Genomic DNA, 24,222 nt, shown 5'->3' on the forward strand with positions numbered 1-24,222 from the left:
GATTAACCTCACTGTACTCATTGAGAGTCTGATGAAAATGGTATGCAACAATTCATAACTACTAATCAAAGATATTAAGTCTGACTGCCTGGACCGATTTCTGGGTTACTATACACCAGGGGTCCCCAAACGTTTCTAAACAAAGGGCCTGTTTTCTGTCCTTCAGACTTTAGTGGGCCAAGGTGGCCAGTGGAAGTAGAAAATGGCCCAGTGTCAACGGGAGTTAAAAAAAAAAAAAAAAAAAATGACAGTGCCTGTAGAAAGAGGAATAGTGCCACATCATTGGTATTAGTGGGAGGAATAGTGCCTAATTGTTTATATTTATTTATATTAGTGGGAGAAATTATGCTGTATTGCTGGTGTCAGTGGAAGCAATGGTACCCTCTCGTTGTTGTCAGTGGGAGGAATAGTGCCTTGAGGGCTGGATAAAGGCAAGCAAAAGGGCCGTGGTTTGAAGACCATTCCTATATACCATTTGCTATAGGAATTTTACCTAAAGGAAAACCTACCTTTGTTACTCAAAGCAACAACTCAAATTCCACCGCATCTCTCTCATGCTGCTCTGGTAGCATGGATGAATCTGGTTTGTTGCTGTGACAAATAAGGCCTGTTGTCTTTTTATGCCTGTGTCCTGTTAAAGTTTTTTAAATGGTTTATTCTGCTTTTCTTTTAGCTGAATATTAAGCTTAATTCACGGTGGACTACAGATGAGCAATTGCTGGCTGTGCAAGGTGAGATTGCATTTGGTACCTGCACTTGTAACTGTGGGTGGGACAATTGCAGGTCACAGTCTGAGTGGGAGGTGGTAACATGGACATACACTGCTAAGCTAAAACATTTTTGCTGTTTTCCTTTCAGCTTTCAGGAAATATGGGAAAGATTTTGAGGCCATCGCAGAAGTTCTTGCAAATAAGACACCTTCACAAGTGAAGACCTTTTTCATTGGTTATCGTAGACGTTTTAACTTGGATGAAGTAGTTCAGGAGTGGGAAGCAGAGCAGGGAGTGGATTCATCTGCAGCTTGTAGTGATTCCACCAGTAAGAGCACTGCTTCCTCCCAGATGAGCAGTGAAGAAGATGATGAGGTGAGAGATTACATTATTAAATCATAAACAATTTTTTTAAATGATCTTACTGTCTTATTTGTGCATTTCTTTCCCTTCACTCAAACACAGGCTGTGCTAGGTTTTCCTAACAAAAAGCCCAGCATGCTTTGTAAATTGCTGCACTATATATTAAATGTTTAGAAAGCTTTTATAGAAGTCATTTAAAATTTAAAGTGTGGCTGAGCAAAAAAAAAAGAAAGTTGGTACATCTGTCCAATACATGAACATTTTCCTGCGTTGATGAAACAGTGTTACGCTTCCTAAATAACTACCAATAAATACTTAGAGAATAGATGATTAACTTGCAAAAAGGCAAGATACTGAGTGCACAATCAAGTATTCGTGTTCCCTGACTGGGAATGGTTGAACAATACACAATAATGAAAAATATGTGTTCCCTATATGGGAATAATGAATAATTAAAGATAAAGTCCGCACACTCAAAAAAAAGAATTGAATAAAATAAGAGTCCAAATGCACAAAAATAATCCTCAGCATCTTCTGCACAAAAACGCACAACACACCACTAGTGCATAAACGTTGAAAATGCAAGTGCTCTCCTCCAGCTCAATATCCTAGCCGCTCACCTCACGTTCTGACCCTTTTCACCAGAAGGTCTCAGGATGCAAAGAAACGACAAGATGCTCGTGGGATGACGTTGCCACTGCGACGTCCCTTACTGAAGAAGTCATGGTGGTGTAGTAGCCCATTTGATTCTTAAAAAAAACGACTTGCAAATCCAAACCTGCTGAGTATAAGTGTATTTTGAGCCAAGACTTTAGATGTCATCCCAATGACTTGCACATTTAGTTAGCCACATATGACCCCTTAACTTATTTGAGAAGCCTGTCTTTAAGCTGCTTGGCCTACCCAAAGATGCCAAAGTTTGTGCTTAATATCACATTTGCTCATATAGCAAAGTGCTGTAGTGAAAAACAGGAACTGCCATAGAGAATAATGGCAATCGCCATCTGTGTTTTGGCACATGTGCCAGTAGAATGCTGTCCCCTATGGCAGGATTCCTTCACCCAGCATGTGCACTAGGCCGTACATGCAGTTTTAGCTGTAATCAACCACAGGCTGCTTCAACTCTTGGCATGCCATGCAGCGTAAAGATCGGCTGAGGCAACTCCATAGTAAAGAGATCACTTGGGAGTTGGCGTCGCACAGATTTTTTTTGGGGGGGGGGGCACATTTATGAAGTTGTGCAGTTATTATTTGAAGATGCAGTCTCTGAGGCTTTCGCTAGATCCTAGTTTCACTACCTGGACCATATATGTAAGATTAATCTTTTCACACATCACTTGGCTGTATACAATGAGTATAGAAAATAATCGCTCCCCTAATTTAAAAAAAATATACATTTTGTTACTTTGCAATCTGAAATGAAGACACAGTTTTTGTTTTACCCAGCTGTATTTACTAGTGCAACCTATAACATCCAAGTGAAAGATAGAACACCAACATTTTAGGAAAAAAAGACAAAAATTCAAAAACAGAATTGCTGGGTTGGAAAAAGGATCACCCCCCTTGTGTCAGTACTTTGTTGAACCACCTTTTGCTTTAATTACAGCCTTTAGTCTGTTGGGATATGTCTTTACTAACTTTGCACATCTAGACATTGCAATATTTGCCCACTCTTCTTTGCAGAACTCCTCAAGCTCAGGTAAATTTGGTGACCATTTGTGTACTGCGGTTTTCAAGTCATTCCACAGATATTCAATGTGGTTTAAGTCTGAGCTCTGACTAGGCCATGCAAGGACATTCACCTTTTTCTCCTTCAACCACTGTGTGGTCCTTTTCTTTTTCATACATCATGGGACACAGAGTCAGGCTAATATTCGTTACCTGCTGGGTTATACTCCATCATTCGGTGAATGGACACTGGTAGACCAAAGGTCTTCAGACTGGAAGTGATCCCCTATATAACCCCTCCCATACAGGAAGTACTTTAGTTTTTTACCAGTGTCTGCAAGGTGGATGGCACGGTTTGTTTGAGCTCTCTGAGCTCCAGGTCTCTAGTCCCACAAACAGTTAAAAAATGAATCAAGGGATTGACCGATCGGATCAATTTGACACAGGCTTTTATGCTTAGATAAATGGTACCCAAGCCTCGCAAAGAAGACTCTTTGCCTTTATCTGGTCGTAGCCTTTATCTGGGAGCACAAAGATTGGCGTCGTACACTAGTACAGTCACGCCCGCTCATCGGGACAGCGCATATGTGTGCACATGCACACATAGAACGTTCCGGCGCACACCCAGCTTATTTGACCACTGGGCACTTAAACCCCCTTAATAACCAGACCATTTTTCAGCTTTCTGTGCTCTCACACTTTGAATGACAATTACTCAGTCATGCAACACTGTACCCAAATGAAATTTTTGTCCTTTTTTTCACACAGAGCTTTCTTTTGGTGGTATTTAAGCACCGCCGGGTTCTTTATTTTTTGCGCTATAAAAGAAAAAAGACCGAATACATACATACAAAGGCCCAACATGCAGGGAGCACCATCAGGCATTCTAGGAGCACCCAGGCCAATTCTGACATTTCTCTCCTACATGTAAAAATCATAATTTATTTGCTAGAAAATTACATAGAACCCCAAAACATTATATATATTTTTTTAGCAAAGACCCTAGAGAATACAATGGCGGTCGTTGCAACTTTTTATCTCACATGGTATTTGCGCAGCAATTTTTCGAACGCGATTTAAAAAAAAAAAAGAAAAATATTAAAGTTAGCCCAATATTTTTGCATAATGTGAAAGATGAAGTTATGCCGAGCAAATATATACCTAACATGTCACCCTTCAATATTGCACACGCTCGTGGAATGGCGCCAAACTTCGCTACTTAAAAATCCCCATAGGAGACGCTTTAAAATTTTTTTACTGGTTACATGTTGTGAGTTACAGAGGAGGTCTAGGGCCAAAATTATTGCTCTCGCTCTACCGATCGCAGCGATACCTCACATGTGTGGTTTGAACACAATTTTCATATGTGGGCGCAAGTTACGTATGCGTTCGCTTCTGCATGCGAGCACACAGGGAAATTTTTTTTTTTTTTTTTTTTAATTGTTCAGTTTACTTTTATTTTAGTTTTGAGGCTTTTTTCCAAAAAATAAATTTTTTGATCACTTTTTATTTTTATTACAAGGAATGTAAACATCCCCTGTAATAGGAATATGGCCCCCACATCTCACCTCTATGCTGGGAAGCCTGAAATATAAAAAAAAAAAAAAAAATGATCCTGGCTTCGATCGTAGCGGTGAGTGGGTAGAAGCACCTGAGAGCGTAAGAACGTTCAAGCAGTGGAACGGCCGCTATGATCATTCTTATGGTGTAGGGAATCGCCGGCTGAAAAAGCTGATATCTGAATGATGCCTGTAGCTGCACCCATCATTCAGATATCCCCTCACAAAGTCAAGGACGTCGTATGGCGGGCGGGAAGTGGTTAAAACACATTTTTTTTTTTTTTTTTTTTTTTAAACACAAAATTGTCCATTTATACAATATTTCTAACACATAGCATGTACACACCAAAAATGACACCCCAAAATAGATTCTCCTACTCGGTGATACCACATGTGTGAGATTTACACAGCCTGGCCACATACAGAGGCTGAGTACAGCCGAGTATGGCAGAGTATGGCTGAGCATGGCAGAGTATGGCTGGGTATCACCGGGTATTGCAGAGTATGGCGGGGGGGGGGGGGGGGATTGCAGAGTATGGCGGGGGGGATTGCAGAGTATGGATGGATGGATGTGACTGCACATGTCACTGAACAGCGCTGTGGGCACTACACATGCAGCCCACAGCGCGGCTCCCATCCGATCTCTCCCCCTCTGTACCGATCGGTAAAGAGAGGGGAGGGAGGAACCGGCGTCATGACATGATGCCGGTTTGTTTACATGTGATCGCTCCGTCATTTGACGGAGAGATCACATGGTAAACGGCCGCGATCAGTCCTCTGGACCCGGCGGTCACGGATGTTCCCGTGTGCGCAGCCCAGGGGGCGCTCGCGGGAGCAGTTTTCTAGAATCACATCATAGTACGTGATCCCAGAGTTATCCAACCGCCCTGCAGCCGTCATTTGGCTATGGGCCGGTTGGCAACTGGTTAAGCTGTGTAGGCCAAGCATGTGGAGCTTCCAGAAGGCAGCTGTGGGACACAGAGCAGGCTCTGAACAGACACTTGCAATGGTTCATTTTTCCTTACCTGGGTCACAAGAGTCACCAGGTATTGCTTGGCAAGCAAAAGGTGCCTAGCAGGATTGTTGCATAGGGGCTTGGTGAGCCCTATTAAAGGCTCTCCCTTCTGAGGTGTTTTAACTACACCCAAGTACTCTTTGTTTGCAGCTGTTTGTTTGAATGTCTTCCAAATAGAGGAGTGGGACTAACGCCACAGGGAAGGGCACACCTATGTCATCAGTGGTTCCTGATGAACCCAGTCGTATCCCTAGTGTTTTATCCCCTGAAAGACCAGAGGCTCCTGGGCAATCTGAGCCGCTGCGCCTATCTGGTATTGTAGGCTTGAATGGAGGAGAAGATTTGGATGCCGCACACCGGATGTAATCAAAAAACTCCACTTTATTGAAAAAATGGGATCATCAAAATAACAAGACTGTCATGCAGAAAGTACAGGTAAGCTGACGCGTTTCGCACTCAGGACTGAGGACTTACTCATAGTTCCAAATTTTCTCCTCCATTCAAGCCTGCTTTGCCTAGCATTCAGCCAGCACCTGGAGCTCTTCTGCTCTGAAACTTCTACTTACACCTGGGTCAGTGTCAGCCTGAGCGGTGGAAACACTTTCTTTGCTTATCTGGTATTGTGCCTACGGTCAATGCTGCTGCTTCACCCTTTATCACTAAGGATGACCTGTCCTCAGCCCTAGCTGGGTTAGAGCACAGGATTGCCTCCATTCCCCAGGGTGGCAGGAAGCTTGACATATCCCCTCCCTGGAGTCTCCTAGTCTGGAGCAGGAATGGGTTTAGGATGGGGAAGAGCTTAAAGCTCAGGATTCGGTGGAGTGCCCGACAGATGAGTCTACTTCCGAGCAATCTGGACAAGAAGATACCCACTCAATGTCTGCCTCTGTCGCAGAGGCTTTTCATCCTTTAAGATCCAGCATTCCCTCGGATCCTCCAAAAAGAAACTTATTGCTTTAGGCACTTTTATCTAGTGCTTCAAGGAGTGATTTGTAGATGTTCCGGTATCCGAAAGGGGCACAGGGTTTTACTCAAACCTGTTTACGGTTCAGAAACCAAACGGGCACACAAGGACCATTTTGGACCTAAGATCCCTGAACAAGTATCTATTGATACAGTCCTTTTCGATGGAGTCTGTCTGCTCAGTAGTAACCGCACTCCAGAAGGGAGACTTTTTAGCCTCCATATAAAGGACGCATACTTACATGTACCTATCTTTCAGCCTCATCAGAGGTTCCTACGTTTTGCAGTAGAGGAACGTCCTTTTCAGTTTGTGGCTCTACCCTTCAGGCTTGCTGCAGCTCCCCGGGTGTTCACAAAGGTCCTAGCACCAGTACTGGGTCTTTTAAGTGCCCAAGCGATCTTGGTGCTTGGGTATCTGGATGACCTCCTGCTCAGAGATCACTCAGTACAGGCTCCAGAACAGAGCATAATCTACACAGTGAGGTATTTGAAAAGCTTAGGCTGGATCATAAATACCGAAAAGTCAGCCTTGAGACCAGCTCAAATTCTAAGATATTTGGGTCTGATTCTAAACACGGTTCAAGCAAGAGTATTCTTGCCACCCGTAAGGAACTGTGCCCTGAAGGATCAGGTGCGTCCGATAAGGGGCAAGACATCTTGTTGGCTTGGAACAGAGGAAGTAAAGCCCTGGATTATCCAATGTGCTTCTCTCCTCAGGCATGCTTAAGCCTAAACTGGTGGTTGCAGAATAAGAACCTGCGAAAGGGAAAAACCTTTCTCCCAGTAACTTGGAGAGTACTGACTACAGATGCCAGTCTGTCAGGCTGGGGAGCGACCTTAGACAAGCTCACAGCTCAGGGACAGAGCAGACTCTGCCCATAAATGTCCTAGAATTATGAGTACGTCTGGCCCTACGGTCCTGGACGGTGGAGCTTCAGGACTGCCACATCAGGGTTCAGCCTGACAATGCCACGGCAGTGGTTTATACAAACCACCAAGGCGGTACCAGGAGTTGGTTCAGCTCTGAAGGAGGTGAACTATATACTAGCTTGGGCACAGGGACATGTGCCGATTATTATATTGGCAGTCCATTTCCCGGGAGTAGAGAACTGGAAGGCAGATTATCTCAGCCGTCAGCAGATCTGCCCGGGGGACTGGTCCCCACACCCAGAGGTGTTCCAGAAAATTTGCTAACGTTGGGGATGGCCAGAGATCAACCTACTGGCAACCAGGTTCAACAACAAGTTACAGCAGTCTGTGTCTCGAACAAGAGATTATCTGGCAATTGGAGAAGATGCTCTAATAGTTCCATGGAGCCAGTACTCCCCTGGTTTTATGCTTTCTCTCTGATCCCACAAGGCCCTGGTTCCCGGAGATTGTGAGACTTACAATAGACGTACCATGGACACTTCCATATTGCCCTGATCTACTGTCTAAAGGTCCAATACTCCATCCCAATTTACAGTCTCTAAATTTGACGGCATGGCTATTGAAGCCAGGGTGTTAAAGGACCGTGGCATCTCGGGACCAGTGGTGTCTACTCTAGTAAATGCTAGAAAAGCTGTCACTAGGAAGATTTATCATAAGGTCTGGAAGACTTGTATTGCTTGGTGTGAAGCCAGGAAATGGCATCCTCGCAAATATGTGATTGGGAGAATTCTCATTTTTACAGTCAGCTGTGGAAATCAAATTGGCTTTGAGTACAATCAGAGGTCAAGTTTCGGCCCTATCAGTATTCTTCCAAAGGCCTTTAGCCTCCCATTCACTGATCCAAACCTTTATGCAAGGGGCAACTCGCTTGCTTCCCCCCATTAGGTCACCTATGTGTCCTTTGGGACCTGAACTTGGTGCTGTCTGTTACAGAAACAACCATTTGAACCTATTAAGGAAATTCCATTAGACTTGCTGTCACGCAAGCTAGCCTTCCTGATGGCTATCACCTCAGCTAGAAGGGTGTCAGAGTTGGCGGTCCTTTTATGCAGGGAACCATACTTGATCCTTCACAATGACAGATTCGTGTTACGACCTGTTCCATCCTTTTTGCCAAAAGTGGTGTCGGCCTTTCATTTAAACCGGGACATTATTTTGCCGCCTTTTTTTTTTTTTTTTTTTTCTCTCAGCCTAGTTTGGAGGAAGAGAGACGACTGCATTCTTTGGACGTTGTCCGGGCAGTCAAGGTTTATTTTGTCTAGATCTGTGGAGATCCGAGGATCAGACTTTTTTTTTTTTTTTGTTTTACCAAAAGGACCCAAGAAGGGGCAGGCAGCTTCCAATGCTTCCATTGCCAATTGGGTCCGTCAATTGGTCATTCATGCCTACGGTCTGAAACTTAAAGCTCCTCACTTTAGGGTGAGAGCTCATTCTACCAGGGGTGTAGGAACTTCCTGGGCTTTTTTTTTTTGCCATCAGGTATCTGTGGCTCAGAGTTGTAAGGCTGCTACCTGGTCTTCAGTGCATACATTCACAAAATTTTATCAAGTGAATGTTCGAGCAGCCGAGGATTCGGCTTTCGGCCGCAGTGTACAAGTTCTGATAGCTATTGTTTGGCAGGGTGTCTCCCTCCCTTCAAGGCTATTCCTCTGGGACGTCCCAGCAGGTAATGAATATTAGCCTGACTCTGTGTCCCATGATGTATGAAAACGAAAATAGGATTTTTACGTCATACTTACCTGTAAAATCCTTTTCTTTGAGTACATCATGGGACACAGAGATCCCTCCCCTCTTTTTTGAGGATTTAGTGTTTTTTTTACAAAACTAAAGTACTTCCTGTATGGGAGGGGTTATATAGGGGATCACTTCCTGTCTGAAGACCTTTGGTCTACCAGTGTCCATTCACCTAATGATGGAGTATAACCCAGCAGGTAATGAATATTAGCCTGACTCTGTGTCCCATGATTTTTTTTTTGCTGTGTGCTTTGGGTCATTGTAATTTTGGAAGGTAAACCTTCTTCCCATTGACAACTTTCTGGCAGAGGGCAGCAGATTTTCCTCAAGAATTTGATGGTATTTTGCCCCATCCATTTTTCCTTCTATCTTGACAAGAGCTCCAGTCCCTGCTGTAGAGAAACACCCCCATAAAAGGATATTACCACCTCCATGCTTTACTGTAGGAAGTGTTATTTGGATGATACGATGTATTGGATTTCCACCAGACATATTGTTTGGTGTCGAGGCCAAATTCAATTTTAGTCTCATCTGTCCATAACACTTTCATATGTGACCTCAGAATTTTTAAGGTGGTCAGATGAGACTAATTATTTTCGCCTCAACACCAGACAATATGTCTGGCGGAAATCCAATACAGCTCACCATCCAAATAACACCATTCCCACAGTAAAGCATGGGGGTGTTTTCCTGCAGCAGGGACTGGAGCACTTGTCAGGCTAGAAGAAAAATGGATGTGGCAAAATACAAAAATCTTGAGGAAAATATGCTGCCCTTTGCCAGAAAGTTGTCAATGGAAAGAAGGTTTACTTTCCAACATGACAATGACCCAAATCACACAGCAAAAATGACCACACAGTGGTTGAAGGAGAGAAAGGTGAATGTCCTTGCACGGTCTAGCCAGAGCCCAGACTTAAAGTGGAGGTCCACCAAAATTTTTTTTTTTAAAAGTCAGCAGCTACAAATACTGCAGCTGCTGACTTTTAAAATAAGGACACTTGCCTGTCCAGGGTGCCCGCGATGTCGGCACCCGAGGCCAAACCGTCCCTCGGTCCTCGGGTGCTGCCGCCGCCATCTTCGGTAAGGGAATCAGGAAGTGAAGCCTTGCTGCTTCACTTCCTGGTTCCCTACTGCGCATGTGCAAATCGCGCTGTGCAATCCGAAAGGTCCGTGCCGTCTCTGGGACCTGTGTGTCTCCCAGCAAACGGCAGGAGGGACAAGAAGTTGCACTAGTAAATACAGCTGGATAAACAAAAACTGTGTCTGTCTTCATTTTAGGCTGCAAAGCAACAAATGTGATTATTTTAAAGAGGGGGTATTTCTTTTCTATACCCACTGTACATGATCTGGTCAGTGACTGACTAGGTAATAAAGCCAGGACCATAGTGCAGGCATATATTTTACACCACATTTGCAAAAGCAACTTTGATTTCTTTCTGTTCTTTTGAGAAACATGTATAGTCTTTTTAACCCTTGTGTTACATGGCTGCCTGCCAGGGCATTGGACACAGGCAAAGCAGAAAACTATAGGCCAGCCCAGGATAACCCCTATTGCTACCAGCTTGACTCAGTTTTTGGATAATGCCATAGGAGTATGGATGCCTTTTACTGTGTTTGTCTCACTTAATTGGAAACTGCTGTCTAGAGCAAAGGTTCATGTTGTCTTATTATTTATTTATTTGCCTCTGCACTTTTAATTTTGACAAATTGCCTAAGTTCAGGTCTCCTGTTTTTTTTTTTTTTTTTTTTTCTTTTTTTGCACTTTTATTTTGACACAAAAAATGCCTAATGTGACAATGGAAGCACACTAAATTTCCATCCTCTTCTCCTCTCACAGGTGCAAATCACATCTGTTTCTGCCTCCTCCCAGACAGTGACAACTACTTCAACCGCTTCTACAACTGCTACGGCTGCCACCATCTCCCTCCCACCCCCATTGCTAAGACCAACAATTCCCTCTGCTCCTATACTTCATCGTCAGCCACCTCCACTCCAGCCAGGGCGTCTTCTCCAAGCTCGTCCTCCACCTCTTGTCCGGCCAGCTCCCCGTCAGAGCCCACGTGCACCACCTGCTTTATTGGGCAATCATGCAGAGCCAGCTTTTTCCTGAGAAATCTTATGAAACGTCTGTTCATACTCAGTGTGTTAATTGGGTGGGTTTATTTATGGAAATATTGGCTTGGTAATAAGACCTGTGTACAGAATTGCCTGTAGCTAACAGAACAGTATTGAACAATAAATGGGCCTTGCGGGGAACTGGTGCTATAATATAGTTGTCCTAATGGCATGTGAAGTGATAAATCTCAGCACAATGCCAATGTGTGTGTGTTTTTTTTTTTTTTTTGTTTTGTTTTGTTTTGTTTTTTGTTTTGTGTTTTTTTTTTTTTTTTTTTTGGTACAATTAGGGTTCAGGGTTTTTTGTCTTCATAATTTGACCATCAAGTCTCTTCTATCATGGATTTAAAACATCTTTATAAATGTCAGTTTGGTGGCACATGTGGTGGAGATTTTCATCTTGCACATTGACTCTGCCTACCTTTTTGGCTTGGGAGGATGTTGGATTAGAATTGTATCCTAAATTTTCTGGTTTGTGTCAGTAGACTGTTGGTATGACCAAGCTGTGTGATCATACTAGCGTTCACATTCTGGATACATAGTGGTGTTTTTTATCGTTGTGAATAGTTAAATAAAAATGTACCTGTGTTTTTCTAATATCTGATCTCTATCTGAATTTGTATTTAAAATACAGAGAATATCGCTTTTTTTTTTAAAATTATTTTAATTAATTTATTTTTCTTTGTCATTGTCCCTTTTTTTTGGTAGGAATAAGACCACATCTATAACCTTTTGCAAATATAAAACTATGTACAATCAATCTGAGCTGTTTACAGCTCAGCCAAAAACTACATTCACACTATAGCCCCAATTTTAGGAACAGGGGGCTACACCCTCCTCCCACTAAAGGAGACGATGTCCTCAGCGTCTGTAAGGGAAAAAAAATATATCTCTCAAGCCTGAGAGTAGGTATCTGAACCAAAAAAAAAAACTTGGATGGGAGAAAGGAAGACCATAAAAAAGAAAGTTAGTTTCAAACATTAGTCAACAGCATATTCACATCAAAAATGTTACAGGAACCTCACTTTCTAACTGCCCCCCTTCTAGCAGCTTGACAGGAGATATTTGTTACCTGAAAAAAACAGTTACACACACAGAAACACATAACAGTATCACTGACCAACTGGGAGAAAAGCCTCACTCCCAGGAGAATATAGCTTAAAAGTCCATCCCTTTTCTATAAGTAACTTCTACCATCTGGTGGCAGAAGTCCTTAATGGCAAAATATTGAAATTACTGTACACAGGCAGAAAATCTTGACCACAAAGTTCTCTAAACCTATAACTATCTGACTGTGTACCCCACAGTCCATTTAGAGTAAAGAACTTTTCTCCGTCTTTTTAAAAAAAAAAAAAACTTGACTCTTCTCTGGTTTTAAACGGGAACAAACTGTTGTTTTAGAGAAAAGACTGATATTTGCCAGCTGAACTATGACAGTCCCTTTAAATGGTTACCAGTAGAAACGAGGATCTGGCAAAGTAACTGCTTTCCCTTGTTTATCCACAGTAGTGACAAAGTAAACAACATTTTCTTTTCCAGGTGTGCAGCTGACCACTTTGTCAGAGTAGATCTGCCGGCCATAGTTCAGTTGAAGCATACATCCATCATAATTCTCATCCATGACAGATGAGTAGCCAGCTTTTCTGAAAGGCTTTAGTACAGACAGGTAATCCCAGATTGTTTCACTGCACTACTCCTCTTGCATTAATTACATTTCTTGCATAGTCTCTGAAGGAACATATGGAAATTCCAAACCATGTTCTGTGGCAACTCTTTTGTTAAGCACTCTTTGCAAACTAGCAAGCTTTGGTAAGGCTCTGGTATGCCTCAATCCAGGAAGCACACATGGATTCAAATATTTTTGCACCGTAGCTTTAGCAGACAACTTTTTAGTTTCAGCTGGACTAATAACTTTAGGCAGAGGCTCACTAGTAACACTTGATGGTTCCACACTAGTTGAAGTCTCCCCAAAGTCTAGAGCTACCCAGTCTGGCAAAGTGAAGGCAGAAGCAACATCCTCACTATTAGCCCACAACAGTTCTTGTGACATAGAAACAGTTCATCGTCACCAGATAAATCAGACAAGGAATCCAGCTCAGAATCCCTTAATTCTTCAGCTGGCATATATTTACACCCCACTGAGATGCTTGTCCCAGATTTCTCACCAGTTCCTGACGTGGATTTTCCAGGAGTGACACCTTCCTTGGGTTCCAGTCCTGGTGGTCTCTGAGGTAGGCTTCAGCCGCAGAATGCCTTCACATAGCCCACCTTCTGGACAGGTGCAGCAGGCACAGGAGCGATGGCAATTTAGGAACAGTAGCAGCGACATCACCTGGAACACTTACAGTAGCAGGCGCGGTGAGTGTAGATTTCTCTGCAGGAGCAAAAGCAGCAGCCTCCGCTGTAGCAACACCTGTGACCCAATCAACTCTGTAGGCACGGGGCGGCATGGTAGGGTGTTCAACAGCAAACAGGTACTCCCTGCAGTGCAGGCAACGAACAAATGGACAGGTGTGTACGGCCAGTCCTCCACACATGTGGCATAACGTACCCAGCGCTTCATGGTCCCCAGCAATATACAGCACAAACCGACCATGTGGCTTCAGGCGGATGCCAGTTTGTCAGCAGGGTTCCAGACAGTATAGTACTTGCAGCAGTGCTGACAGGGAACATCTTTGACCCTACTGTGGTTTTCACAAGAGAAAGTTCAGCTATGACTGATCTGTAATCTTTCCTGTTGTAGCAGCGAACGCTCTCTCTTCAGCGCCAGACACACACAGCGTCTCACGTGGCAGCAGGTGTAGCTCCTCCCACTTGCTCTTCTGATCACGTAGCTCCCTGGCTTCTCTCACTCCACCCACAGCTCACGCAGTCAGTCAGAAAGGTGATCTTGCAATTAACCCCTCTTTTCCTGGAGAAAGTGACAAAGTCCAGGAACCCCTCTTTTAGCATAGACTCTCGGGTTCTTCCCCAGTGAATAGTGCAACACTTTGCAAACAGTCTCAAGGGCTTTACTTGAGGTAACAGTTCACAATCCCCATGGTGCAATGATGAAAATTCCTGAGTTGCAGTTGGTTGCTAGGGACAATGGCAAACTTATTCCGCCAGGCCCCACGTTGGGCGCCAGAATGTAGCTCCCTCCTGGGTCTACTGGGAGCAGGAAGTTACCTCCCAGATACAGGGAGCGGGCTTACATTCACCCCAGGACTGAATCCATTGCTATAATGGGAAGTTTGAACAGAATAAAGCCACCAGTCACTTTAGGTATTTTTTAATGCTTTAATTATAACTTTGATAAAGGTTATAGAAAAGAGGCTGGGGTGAGGTTTCAGATACCCTTTTTAGCAGATCACTTAAAGACTCCTTGAATCAAAGGACAAACAACTTTCTTTCAGCAGATCTTGAATACCTGGGTAGGTCTCTCATACAGACCTAGCAACCAGTAAGATGTCTGGATAAGCCTCTCTCACAGACTTGGCAGCCAGTAGATGACTGGATAAGTCTCTCTCACAAACTAAGCGGCCAGGAGTGTGTTACCTTGAATAAATTGTAGAACGGCTTGACAGTACCAGAACCTTTAAGCTGACCCGGCAGTACTGTAATGGTAGTCAGATGTAGGTGCGTCCTCCAAGTGAGTTGCCAGGCCCTTCTGAGAGACCAGCCTTCATCTTGGCTCTCTCCAGCAAGGGTCCTCCCCTGGATCGCCTCAGCTTGGCTCGGCTTCTTCCACTTTGGCAAGACAGCCAAAGGACCACCTCAGGAGTAGTAGGCCCCAGACAGGCTTCTGGGCCTACTTGCAGTGCTTGCAGCAACGTAGCCTCAGGCCAGAAGGGCCACGAGGTGAGGACTGACTAGAGGACATGGCATCTGTTCAATAAATACCCCTTCCCAGAATGCACAGCAGCCAGGAAACTCCTACTGGGCTGTTTCCGGAAAAATATTTATTACAGCTCAACCTAGTTGTAATTCCCACACTGTCCTGTGGTACCAGTGACATCTACTGGCAACAGTGGGAAATGCACAACCCAGTCAAGTTTAGAACAGAACCAAATATACCATACCATACCATTTCTGTTTACAGCTCAGCCAAAAACTAAATTTACACTATAGCCCCAATTTTAGGATCAGGGGCCTACACATATTATATATATGAGTGAGTGAGATAATGTGTGTGTGTGTGTGTGTGTATATATATATATATATATATATATATATAATATACACTACAGCAGGCATGTGCAATTAGTGGACCTCCAGCTGTTGCAAAACTACAAGTCCCATGAGGCATAGCAAGGCTCTGACAGCCACAAGCAAGGAAGGGTTGTAACCCGTCATATTTTTTTTTTTTTTTTTTTTCTGCCAGATGTGTCCCATTGTGGAGATTTCTCCACTTCCTGTCCCATAGCCAAACAGGAAGTGGGAGGAAATCCCTGCAAATTTAAGGGCATTCCGAATTTTAATCGGCCTATGCCCAGCCTAAGGGAAACCTTGTCAGTATGAGGTAGCTTTCCCATTTATATTTCCTGACATCTCTGCTAAATCTACTTTGAGACCCACCCCCACCCCTGCACTTGGAATAGGCTGGATATTCATAGAGTCTGGATTATATAGGCTGCTACCATCAGGTAATTGAACACTGGCAAAGTGTTTGGACATACCTCTATAACCCTACCCTGCTCCATTTTGGGTACTGGATCTTGCTTGGTCACCCACCTCGACACTTGGTTCAATGCGTGTAGTTAGCTTCAGGGTGTAATATACGGTAGGTCCAGGTGGTTTCCAGACCCTGTAGAAACCTCTCCTGGACCCATACAGGGACCAGCAATATGGAAAGATAAGACAGGTTAATCCTGTTACCAGACTATTGTTGTAGCCCTATAGCAAGCATTAGACTTAAAGTGGGGTTCCACCCAAAAAAACAAAAATACCTGAAAAATTCTAAAAAAAAAAACAAAAAAACATTTGGATATTTTTTTTTTTTTTTACTTACCTCCTAAATGCCTGTTGCTAGGTGTTCCCTGGTAGTCTGCCTCTTCCTTTTCCTGGGCTGGTGACATCACTTCCCCCTCGGCACAGGAAGGGCTCGGCTCTGCTCCCTCCCTCCTGTCAATCATCTGGGACCCATTACAGGTCCCAGGTGATTGAGCGGCCAATCACGGCGCTCGGCGCTGCTCGCGCATGCACAGTGGGTGCCAGGCTGTGAAGCCACAGCCCGGTGCCCGCAGTTGAAATGCTGGCGCCGACGAGCGGGGCTTCGATCCCCCGCATCGCTGGACCCAGGGACAGGTAAGTGTACAATTAAAAGTCAGCAGCTGCAGTATTTGTAGCTGCTGACTTTTATTTTATTTTTTTTTTTAATGGACCCCCTGGGTGGAACTCCTCTTTAATATCTTCACTGCTTGCAGTGCATTTAAGAGTGTTTCCTGAATACTGTTCAATAGTTTTTATTGTTATCAGGAAACCGGGGAGTGTGCTTGGCTTAATTCACTTATTGATTGATAATCTTTGAAAATTACACTATTCAGAGCTCAGAGTCTCAGGTGGATGACTAGATTTAACATCAAACCACAGTTACTACTAGGGATGCAACGGATCGTCACCAATCCGTGATCCGAATGGGCCAACCTGTTCGGATCGGCACACCCGCGATCCGTAGAGCGCTCCGCGGCCTCGGGTTTTAGGAAAGGCCGCGGCTTTGGCCTAGCTCTGGAGCTGCGGCCATCTTGGTACACCCGGCGGTGCTGAGCATCGTGCAGACGTCATCACCCCCCCCCCCCCAACTCGTGGGTTTGGCGGCTTCTCTTTACCAAGGTATGACTAACAGCAGTACAGCACTAATGCATAGTTGCCAACATTGTAAAAAAAAAAAGTGGGACACTTTTGTGGCTGTAGGCGGAGCTGTCCAATAATTAGGGGGCGGGGCATTCACCAGCAGGCGTGGCCTATCAAAACAGACAAGTGCGGCGCGCGAAGCGCGCCGCGCCGAAAAATGGGCGTGGTTTACGCGAAATTGTGGGCGTGGCTTAAATGGGCGTGGCTCTAGAGGGTGTGGTTAGAGTCTGAAATGAATGAGGGATGGAGAGGGGGGGAGAGGGGGAGAGGGGGAGAGAGAGGGAAATGACGGGACAGCAGCCCCAGATCCTACACAATAAAAATATGTGTATTCTAGAAAGTTTAACAATCAGCAGATAAAGATACTCCAAACACCTGGTGTTAATGCTTCAATCATCCCGGCACCATGGTTGTTATGGTGTCAGGATGATTGAAGCGCATTATTTCTATTATTACATTGTAATATAAAATGAAATCATTCAACTCACCATAATGCAGAATCAGTGGGATCCCTGAGCGTGTCACCTGCCACGTCGCCTGCCACCAGCCGTCCGTCCTTGCTTCAGATGTCCGAGCAGAGTCCGTCCTTGCATCAGGTGCCCCCAGCGGAGCCCCCCTCACACCAGGAGTCCCCGGCGGAGCCCCCCTCACATCAGAAGTCCCCAGCGGAGCCCCCCTCACATCAAGAGTCCCCAGCGGAGCCCCCCTCACATCAGGAGTCCCCGGCGGAGCCCCCCTCACATCAGGAGTCCCCGGCGGAGCCCCCCTCACATCAAGAGTCCCCAGCGGAGCCCCCCTCACATCAGGAGTCCCCGGCGGAGCCCCCCTCACATCAGGTGTCCCCGGCGGAGCCCCCCCTCACACCAGGAGTCCCCAGCGGAGCCCCCCTCACACCAGGAGTCCCCGGCGGAGCCCCCCTCACATCAGAAGTCCCCAGCGGAGCCCCCCTCACATCAAGAGTCCCCAGCGGAGCCCCCCTCACATCAGGAGTCCCCGGCGGAGCCCCCCTCACATCAGGTGTCCCCGGCGGAGCCCCCCCTCACACCAGGAGTCCCCAGCGGAGCCCCCCTCACACCAGGAGTCCCCGGCGGAGCCCCCCTCACACCAGGAGTCCCCGGCGGAGCCCCCCTCACATCAGAAGTCCCCAGTGGAGCCCCCCTCACATCAGAAGTCCCCAGCGGAGCCCCCCTCACACCAGGAGTCCCCGGCGGAGCCCCCCCTCACATCAGGAGTCCCCGGCGGAGCCCCCCCTCACATCAGGAGTCCCCGGCGGAGCTCCCCCTCACATCAGGTGTCCCCAGTGCCCCCGCCTCACATCAGGTGTCCCCAGTGCCCCCCCCTCACATCAGGTGTCCCCAGTGCCCCCCCACTCACATCAGGTGTCCCCAGTGCCCCCCCCACTCACATCAGGTGTCCCCAGTGCCCCCCCCTCACATCAGGTGTCCCCCCCTCACATCAGGTGTCCCCAGTGCCCCCCCCACTCACATCAGGTGTCCCCCCCTCACATCAGGTGTCCCCCACTCACATCAGGTGTCCCCCACTCACATCAGGTGTCCCCAGTGCCCCCCCCACTCACATCAGGTGTCCCCAGTGCCCCCCCCACTCACATCAGGTGTCCCCCCCTCACATCAGGTGTCCCCAGTGCCCTCCCCCCCTCACATCAGGTGTCCCCAGTGCCCCCCCCACTCACATCAGGTGTCCCCAGTGCCCCCCTCTCACATCAGGTGTCCCCAGTGCCCCCCCTCACATCAGGTGTCCCCCCCTCACATCAGGTGTCCCCAGTGCCCCCCCCCCTCACATCAGGTGTCCCCCCCTCACATCAGGTGTCCCCAGTGCCCCCCCCTCACATCAGGTGTCCCCCCCTCACATCAGGTGTCCCCAGTGCCCCCCCCCCTCACATCAGGTGTCCCCAGTGCCCCCCCCCACTCACATCAGGTGTCCCCAATGCCCCCCCCACTCACATCAGGTGTCCCCAGTGCCCCCCCCCCTCACATCAGGTGTCCCCCCCTCACATCAGGTGTCCCCAGTGCCCCCCCCTCACATCAGGTGTCCCCCCCTCACATCAGGTGTCCCCAGTGCCCCCCCCCCTCACATCAGGTGTCCCCAGTGCCCCCCCCCACTCACATCAGGTGTCCCCAATGCCCCCCCCACTCACATCAGGTGTCCCCTGTGCCCCCCCCCACTCACATCAGGTGTCCCACAGCGGTGCGCGCGCTCACCCCCCACCTAGAACCCCCGCCCCTTTCCATAACAGACTGGCAGCGGGGCGGGGGGTAGGCGGGGCGAGGCGGAGCGGGGCGGGCCGAGGCGGGGCGGGCCGAGGCGGGGCGAGGCGGAGCGGAGCGGGCCGAGGCGGGGCGGACCGAGGCAGGCCGAGGCGGAGCGGGGCGGGCCGAGGCGGAGCGGGGCAGGGGGTGGGCGGCGACGCAGAAGCTTCGTCTAGCCCCCCCCCCCAGCCGTCTTCCTGAACTCCAACAAAATGGCGGCCGGCGGAGACAATGTCTCCGCCGGCCGCCGACCTCTAGCGGCGGCGGCGGCGGCGGTTTCAAAAACCGGAACCGAATTTTTCGGGACATTTCCCGGGACGCCACAAATCCGGGAATGAAGTCCAAGTCCCGGGAATGTCCCGGGAAATTCGGGACAGTTGGCAGCTATGCTAATGTATACAGTGGGAAGTCTGTGTGGATATTACATTGGGGACATGTGGACTGGCTATATTGCAGTGGGGGACATCATCATGTGGACTGGCTATATTACAGTGGGGGACATGTGGCTATATTACAGTGCGGGACATGTGGTTATATTACAGTGGGGGACGTTAAATGTGAAAATCAGAGGTGTTCTGTCACATTAGCAACCATGTAAGGTCAGCAGGTTTGCTGTTGCTTTTAAAATCTAACATCTAAACAGTCCGTCCGATCTACAAATACTGTATTTATGCATATAAGCTCGGTTTTGTGTTGAAAATAGCTTTTAAATCTAAAACTCCGGTGGGTGTAACAAGATTTGTGTGTTTTGGTTTTTTTTTTTGCTGATCCGAAAATGATCTGATCCGAGGATCGATCTGATCCGAGGATCGATCCGATCCGTGAGTTTTTTGATCCGTTGCACCCCTAGTTAATACTATTAACACCACTTCTGCCCAGAGCTCTTATATGGTATTCAGGCACTTCACCCTGCATTTTTGCCATGAGGATTTTGCTACAGGACCGTCAACACCTGGGTTGCTGTGTATCCTTTTCTGTACCTGCTTGCATCATTGCCATGCCCTACTCCAGGGGTCTCCAAACTTTCTAAACAAAAGGCCATTTTATTGTCCTTCAGACTTTAGGGGGGCCGGACTGTGGCCAGCAAGAGTGGACATTTTCCTGGCATCAGTGGGAGTAAACATCGCCACAATTAGGCGCAAAGGAATTGCAGCAAAAGCTCAATTTTCCAAAGAGTTGCAAAGCACTCGAACAATTCAGAGTGATGTGGCTTCCCTTGCACTGGAGCTGGACCCTATTTTTATCACTGGTCTCTACATCCGATTTACCTCTGTCAGGCACTCAAGCGTCTGATCTGACCATGGCTGATTTCTCTGTACCTATGTCAAATTCTCTTGGACAACTAATGGGCCTTATTCAGCCATCCCTGTCCGGAGTACAAAAGCACCAGGCTTCTTCTCCACCACTACCTTCTTTGGAAGCAGTCAACTTGGGAAAACTGAGGTGGTGTTAGAGGAGCCCACAGATTTCTCACCCGCAGCTTCCTATACACCTGATAGTGGATGTAAAGTCACAAATCACAAATCCTGAAATTCCTTCTGTTACAGAAAGATATACTTTCCAAATAATCTGCAGGGAAATACCTTATTTCAGAGCGCTGCTGTATGCTCACGTGACCTCCCGGTGCTTTCCTTCCCCGATCTGAGGACTAAAGTGGAAGGGGCTGAGATTCCCTATTGATGTTAGCCGTGAGGAGAGTGGCAGGAGGTCACGTGAGCGCACAGCGGTGCTCTGCAATAAGGTATGTTTACTTCTTCTCTTCGCCTTGGTATACAGGTAGTCACACTTGAATTTCCTCAGTTTTGCCAGGCCCCTCTGTGTACTAAGAGACCTGCAAAGTCTAGAAAGATATTCCCCATTCATGAACAAATAGAATGGGCAATTCATGACGGTTTCAGAAGGGAAGGTTTTCATCCCTCTGAGTTCATTGCTGAGCTATATCCAGTGGAAAAAGAATTCACGATAAAGTGGACTGTCCCAGTAGTAGAGCTGTTCCTTCATTTAAGAATTCTGCAGACAAAAAAATTTGACTTTTTTAAAGGGCTATCCCCAGCTTTAGCAGCATGTTGCTAAGCAACCCCGATCCCCAGAGCACCCCTGTCCTTCATTTACAGAGATCTATGAATGAATGAACTATAAGCCTTGGGTGCCACGCAGCAGACTTATAGTTCTCAATGGACCTCAAATAGTAATCGCTGCACTTGTAGTCCACTGGTGCTAACTCCAGCTCTCCAACTGAAATCCTGTATCTTGGTACAGGTAGTTGGAGGAATGGTCTGCAGGAGCCTGGCATTGCATCCGCAGGCTCCTCTGCAAAAAAAAAAAAAAAATAATAATAATAATATAATTATATATATATATATATATATATATATATATATATATATAATAATAATTATAAATGCACATTTTTGTTTGCTACAAATGTATGTGGATTTTATTTTTCAATCTGGACTTAGCCTTTAGGCCTTAACCTGTCGATATGCATGAGACCATGGCAGGAATTAATGTCTGTTTATGTAATGCGCAAGTAAGGCATGTGCATATACAATGAGGGAAAAAAAAAGTATTTGATCCCCTGCTGATTTTGTACGTTTGACCACTGACAAAGAAATGATCAGTCAATAATTTTAATAGTAGGTTTATTTTAACAGTGAAAGACTGAATAACAACAAAAATATCCAGAAAAACGCGTTTCAAAAAAGTTATAAATTGATTTGCATTTTAATGAGTGAATACCGTATTTATCGGCGTATAACACACACTTTTTCCCCCTGAAAATAGGGGGAAAATCACAGGTGTGTGTTATACGCCGACAACATACCTCGGAGGGGAAGGAGGGGGGAGGGGGGACGTGTGCCGCCGGAAATCACTGAGCCGTCGTCTCCTCTCCACTCGGCTCTCCGCTCGCTCTCACTCGGCTCTAACTCGGCTTGCACGTCACACACACAGTCCCGCCTCCGCCCCCGGCATTGGACCAGTGTTCTGTCTATCACAAGAGCTGGTCCGATGGCGGAGGCGGGACTGTGTATGTGACTGTGAGCCAAGGAAACAGATGACAGATTCCCAGAGAATCTTCCAGTCCATAGACGTCATTCCCATCTCAAGTGTATTCCCACCCTTCCCTGCTAGACCACACCCAAGGCTGTACCCTTGACACTCCTCTCTCTGCAGCCCTCTCCCGACCTTGCCCCTTCTGAATCATCTGTGGAGCCCCGCCCCGAACACGTGTTTTTCAGGCCGTCTGCCCACTCTGCTGGCTCTGCTCCCAAGGCATTCTGGGATGTGTAGTCTTTAAATCATTAGCGCAAAACACTGGTGACCGCAGCCTCTGGCATGCACGACTTTTCTTTAGTCTCCAAATAAAGAAACCGGGAAGTAGAATGAGCATCCTGTACTGCATCTTAGTAGTTCACAGAGCAGCGAGCTGCATCCTCGAGAAATGCCAGCTGTGACCCCAGAAGTGATTTAATACACACCACTCCCGGGGTCACTAGTCACAAGAGGGATTGAGGAATGATTTCATAATAGAGATGGTGAGCTGCATTGATGGGGGAGATGGGCACAGAACAGGCTGCAGATGGGCACAGAACAGGCTGCATTGATTCTCACTGACCATTATTTTGCTTCAAAGTGGTTTATTAAAAAAAACGTTTTTCTTAATCGTGCATCACGGCACACAGAGCCATAGTAATTACTATGTGGGTTATAGGCCACCTTCAGGTGATAGACACTGGCACACCCTAAGACAGGAAGTCCACTCCCTATATAACCCCTCCCACTACTGGGAGTACCTTTCTTTCTAGAGAGCTAGACCCCGGGATCCAGTGCTTTTGTTTTTTTCAGCCTTAAAGTGAAGTTCCACCCAAAAATGGAACTTCCACTTTTTGGATTCCTCCCCCCCTCCGGTGTCACATTTGGCACCTTTTAGGGGGGAGGAGGGAGCAGATACCTGTCTAATACAGGTATTTTCTCCCACTTCCTGGCATAGCTCACTGCGGTGCTTGCGGTGACCTATGCCACTTCCGGCGCCTACCCTGTCCTCCCCCGCTGTATTCTGTGAGACACAGAACACAGCAGGGACCTGAGAGGACATGCAGCGCGACTCGCGCATGCGCAGTAGGGAACCAGGAAGTGAAGCTGCACGGCTTCACTTCCTTATTCCCTTACCGAGGATAGCGGCGGCAGCAGCCGAGAGCCGAAGGACGGATCGGCTTCGGCTGCCAACATCGCGGGCTCCCTGGACTGGTAAGTGTCCATATATTAAAAGTCAGCAGCTGTAGTATTTGTAGCTGCTGGCTTTTAATATTTTTTTTCAGCGGACCTCCACTTTAAGTTTTTTCTGGCAGCGTGTTTTACGGGTCCAGGAGTACGGGTCCAGGAGTGCGGATCCCCTGATAAAAAAGGGGGCCCCTGTTCCTGAAGGTTTTTTAAACAGAGCCCACTGTAAGAGGTGAAAATTGGGTCTGTTGGTTTTACCACAGAAAACCTTGCGGCAGGTAAGGTAAGTGGACACTTCTAAAGAATTTTAAAGTTTCTTGTGAATTGTCTCCTTTAAAAAGTAAATGTTGTCATGCCTAAAGGTCACCACTGGGGGCTGTATAGAGCACGTACCTTGTCATGCTTTCTCACATGCTGTGTCAGCAAACGCTGACAGATCTATCTCTGGCTAGCAGTCACAGGACTCCGGTAAGATGTTGGGGGGGATTTTTCTCTAAAAAACGCCCCCCATCCGGACAAAAGCTCTCCCCCTCTTTCTGAGTAGAGGGAGAAGCAGAATGATCGGCGGATGCCGCTCCATTCTCCCCTGCCTCTGTATGGTGGTTTGTCACAGCCCTCCTCCTCTCCGCCCTCCCCCCACACACGCTGATCCCATTGGATCAGAGGCCCGCGCTCGTGTGGGAAAACGCTCTTTTTTGAAAAGAGGAGGGGGGAGGGAAGGGTGGGAACACGAAGTGAGCATGGTTTAGCGCGGCGTGGGCATGCAGCAACATCCAGCATGGGGGTACTTTTAAAAGACTCTATTTTTTGCTGACTGCAGCTGTCGGACAGGCACAAAAGCTAAA

General features: G+C 46.9%; 1 protein-coding gene and 1 long non-coding RNA gene across 5 annotated transcripts in view; one reads left to right on the plus strand and one right to left on the minus strand.

Moving 5' to 3' along the window:
* The window catches only part of RCOR2 (REST corepressor 2), a 164,497-nt gene extending 152,843 nt beyond the window's left edge, over positions 1-11,654 (plus strand). For all 4 annotated transcript variants that reach the window (XM_073605393.1, XM_073605392.1, XM_073605390.1 and 1 more), the window contains 3 exons: positions 674-731; positions 859-1,085; positions 10,780-11,654. In XM_073605393.1, coding sequence (XP_073461494.1) covers positions 674-731; positions 859-1,085; positions 10,780-11,052 — 558 coding nt within the window. In that variant the 3' untranslated portion in view covers positions 11,053-11,654. The remainder of the gene's footprint in view (positions 1-673; positions 732-858; positions 1,086-10,779) is intronic.
* LOC141112507 (uncharacterized) overlaps positions 1-24,222 on the minus strand; it is a 39,977-nt gene that overhangs the window by 9,932 nt on the left and 5,823 nt on the right. The window lies entirely within an intron of this gene.

Source organism: Aquarana catesbeiana, linkage group LG11, assembly GCF_042186555.1.
Source record: "Aquarana catesbeiana isolate 2022-GZ linkage group LG11, ASM4218655v1, whole genome shotgun sequence".
NCBI lineage: Eukaryota > Metazoa > Chordata > Amphibia > Anura > Ranidae > Aquarana > Aquarana catesbeiana.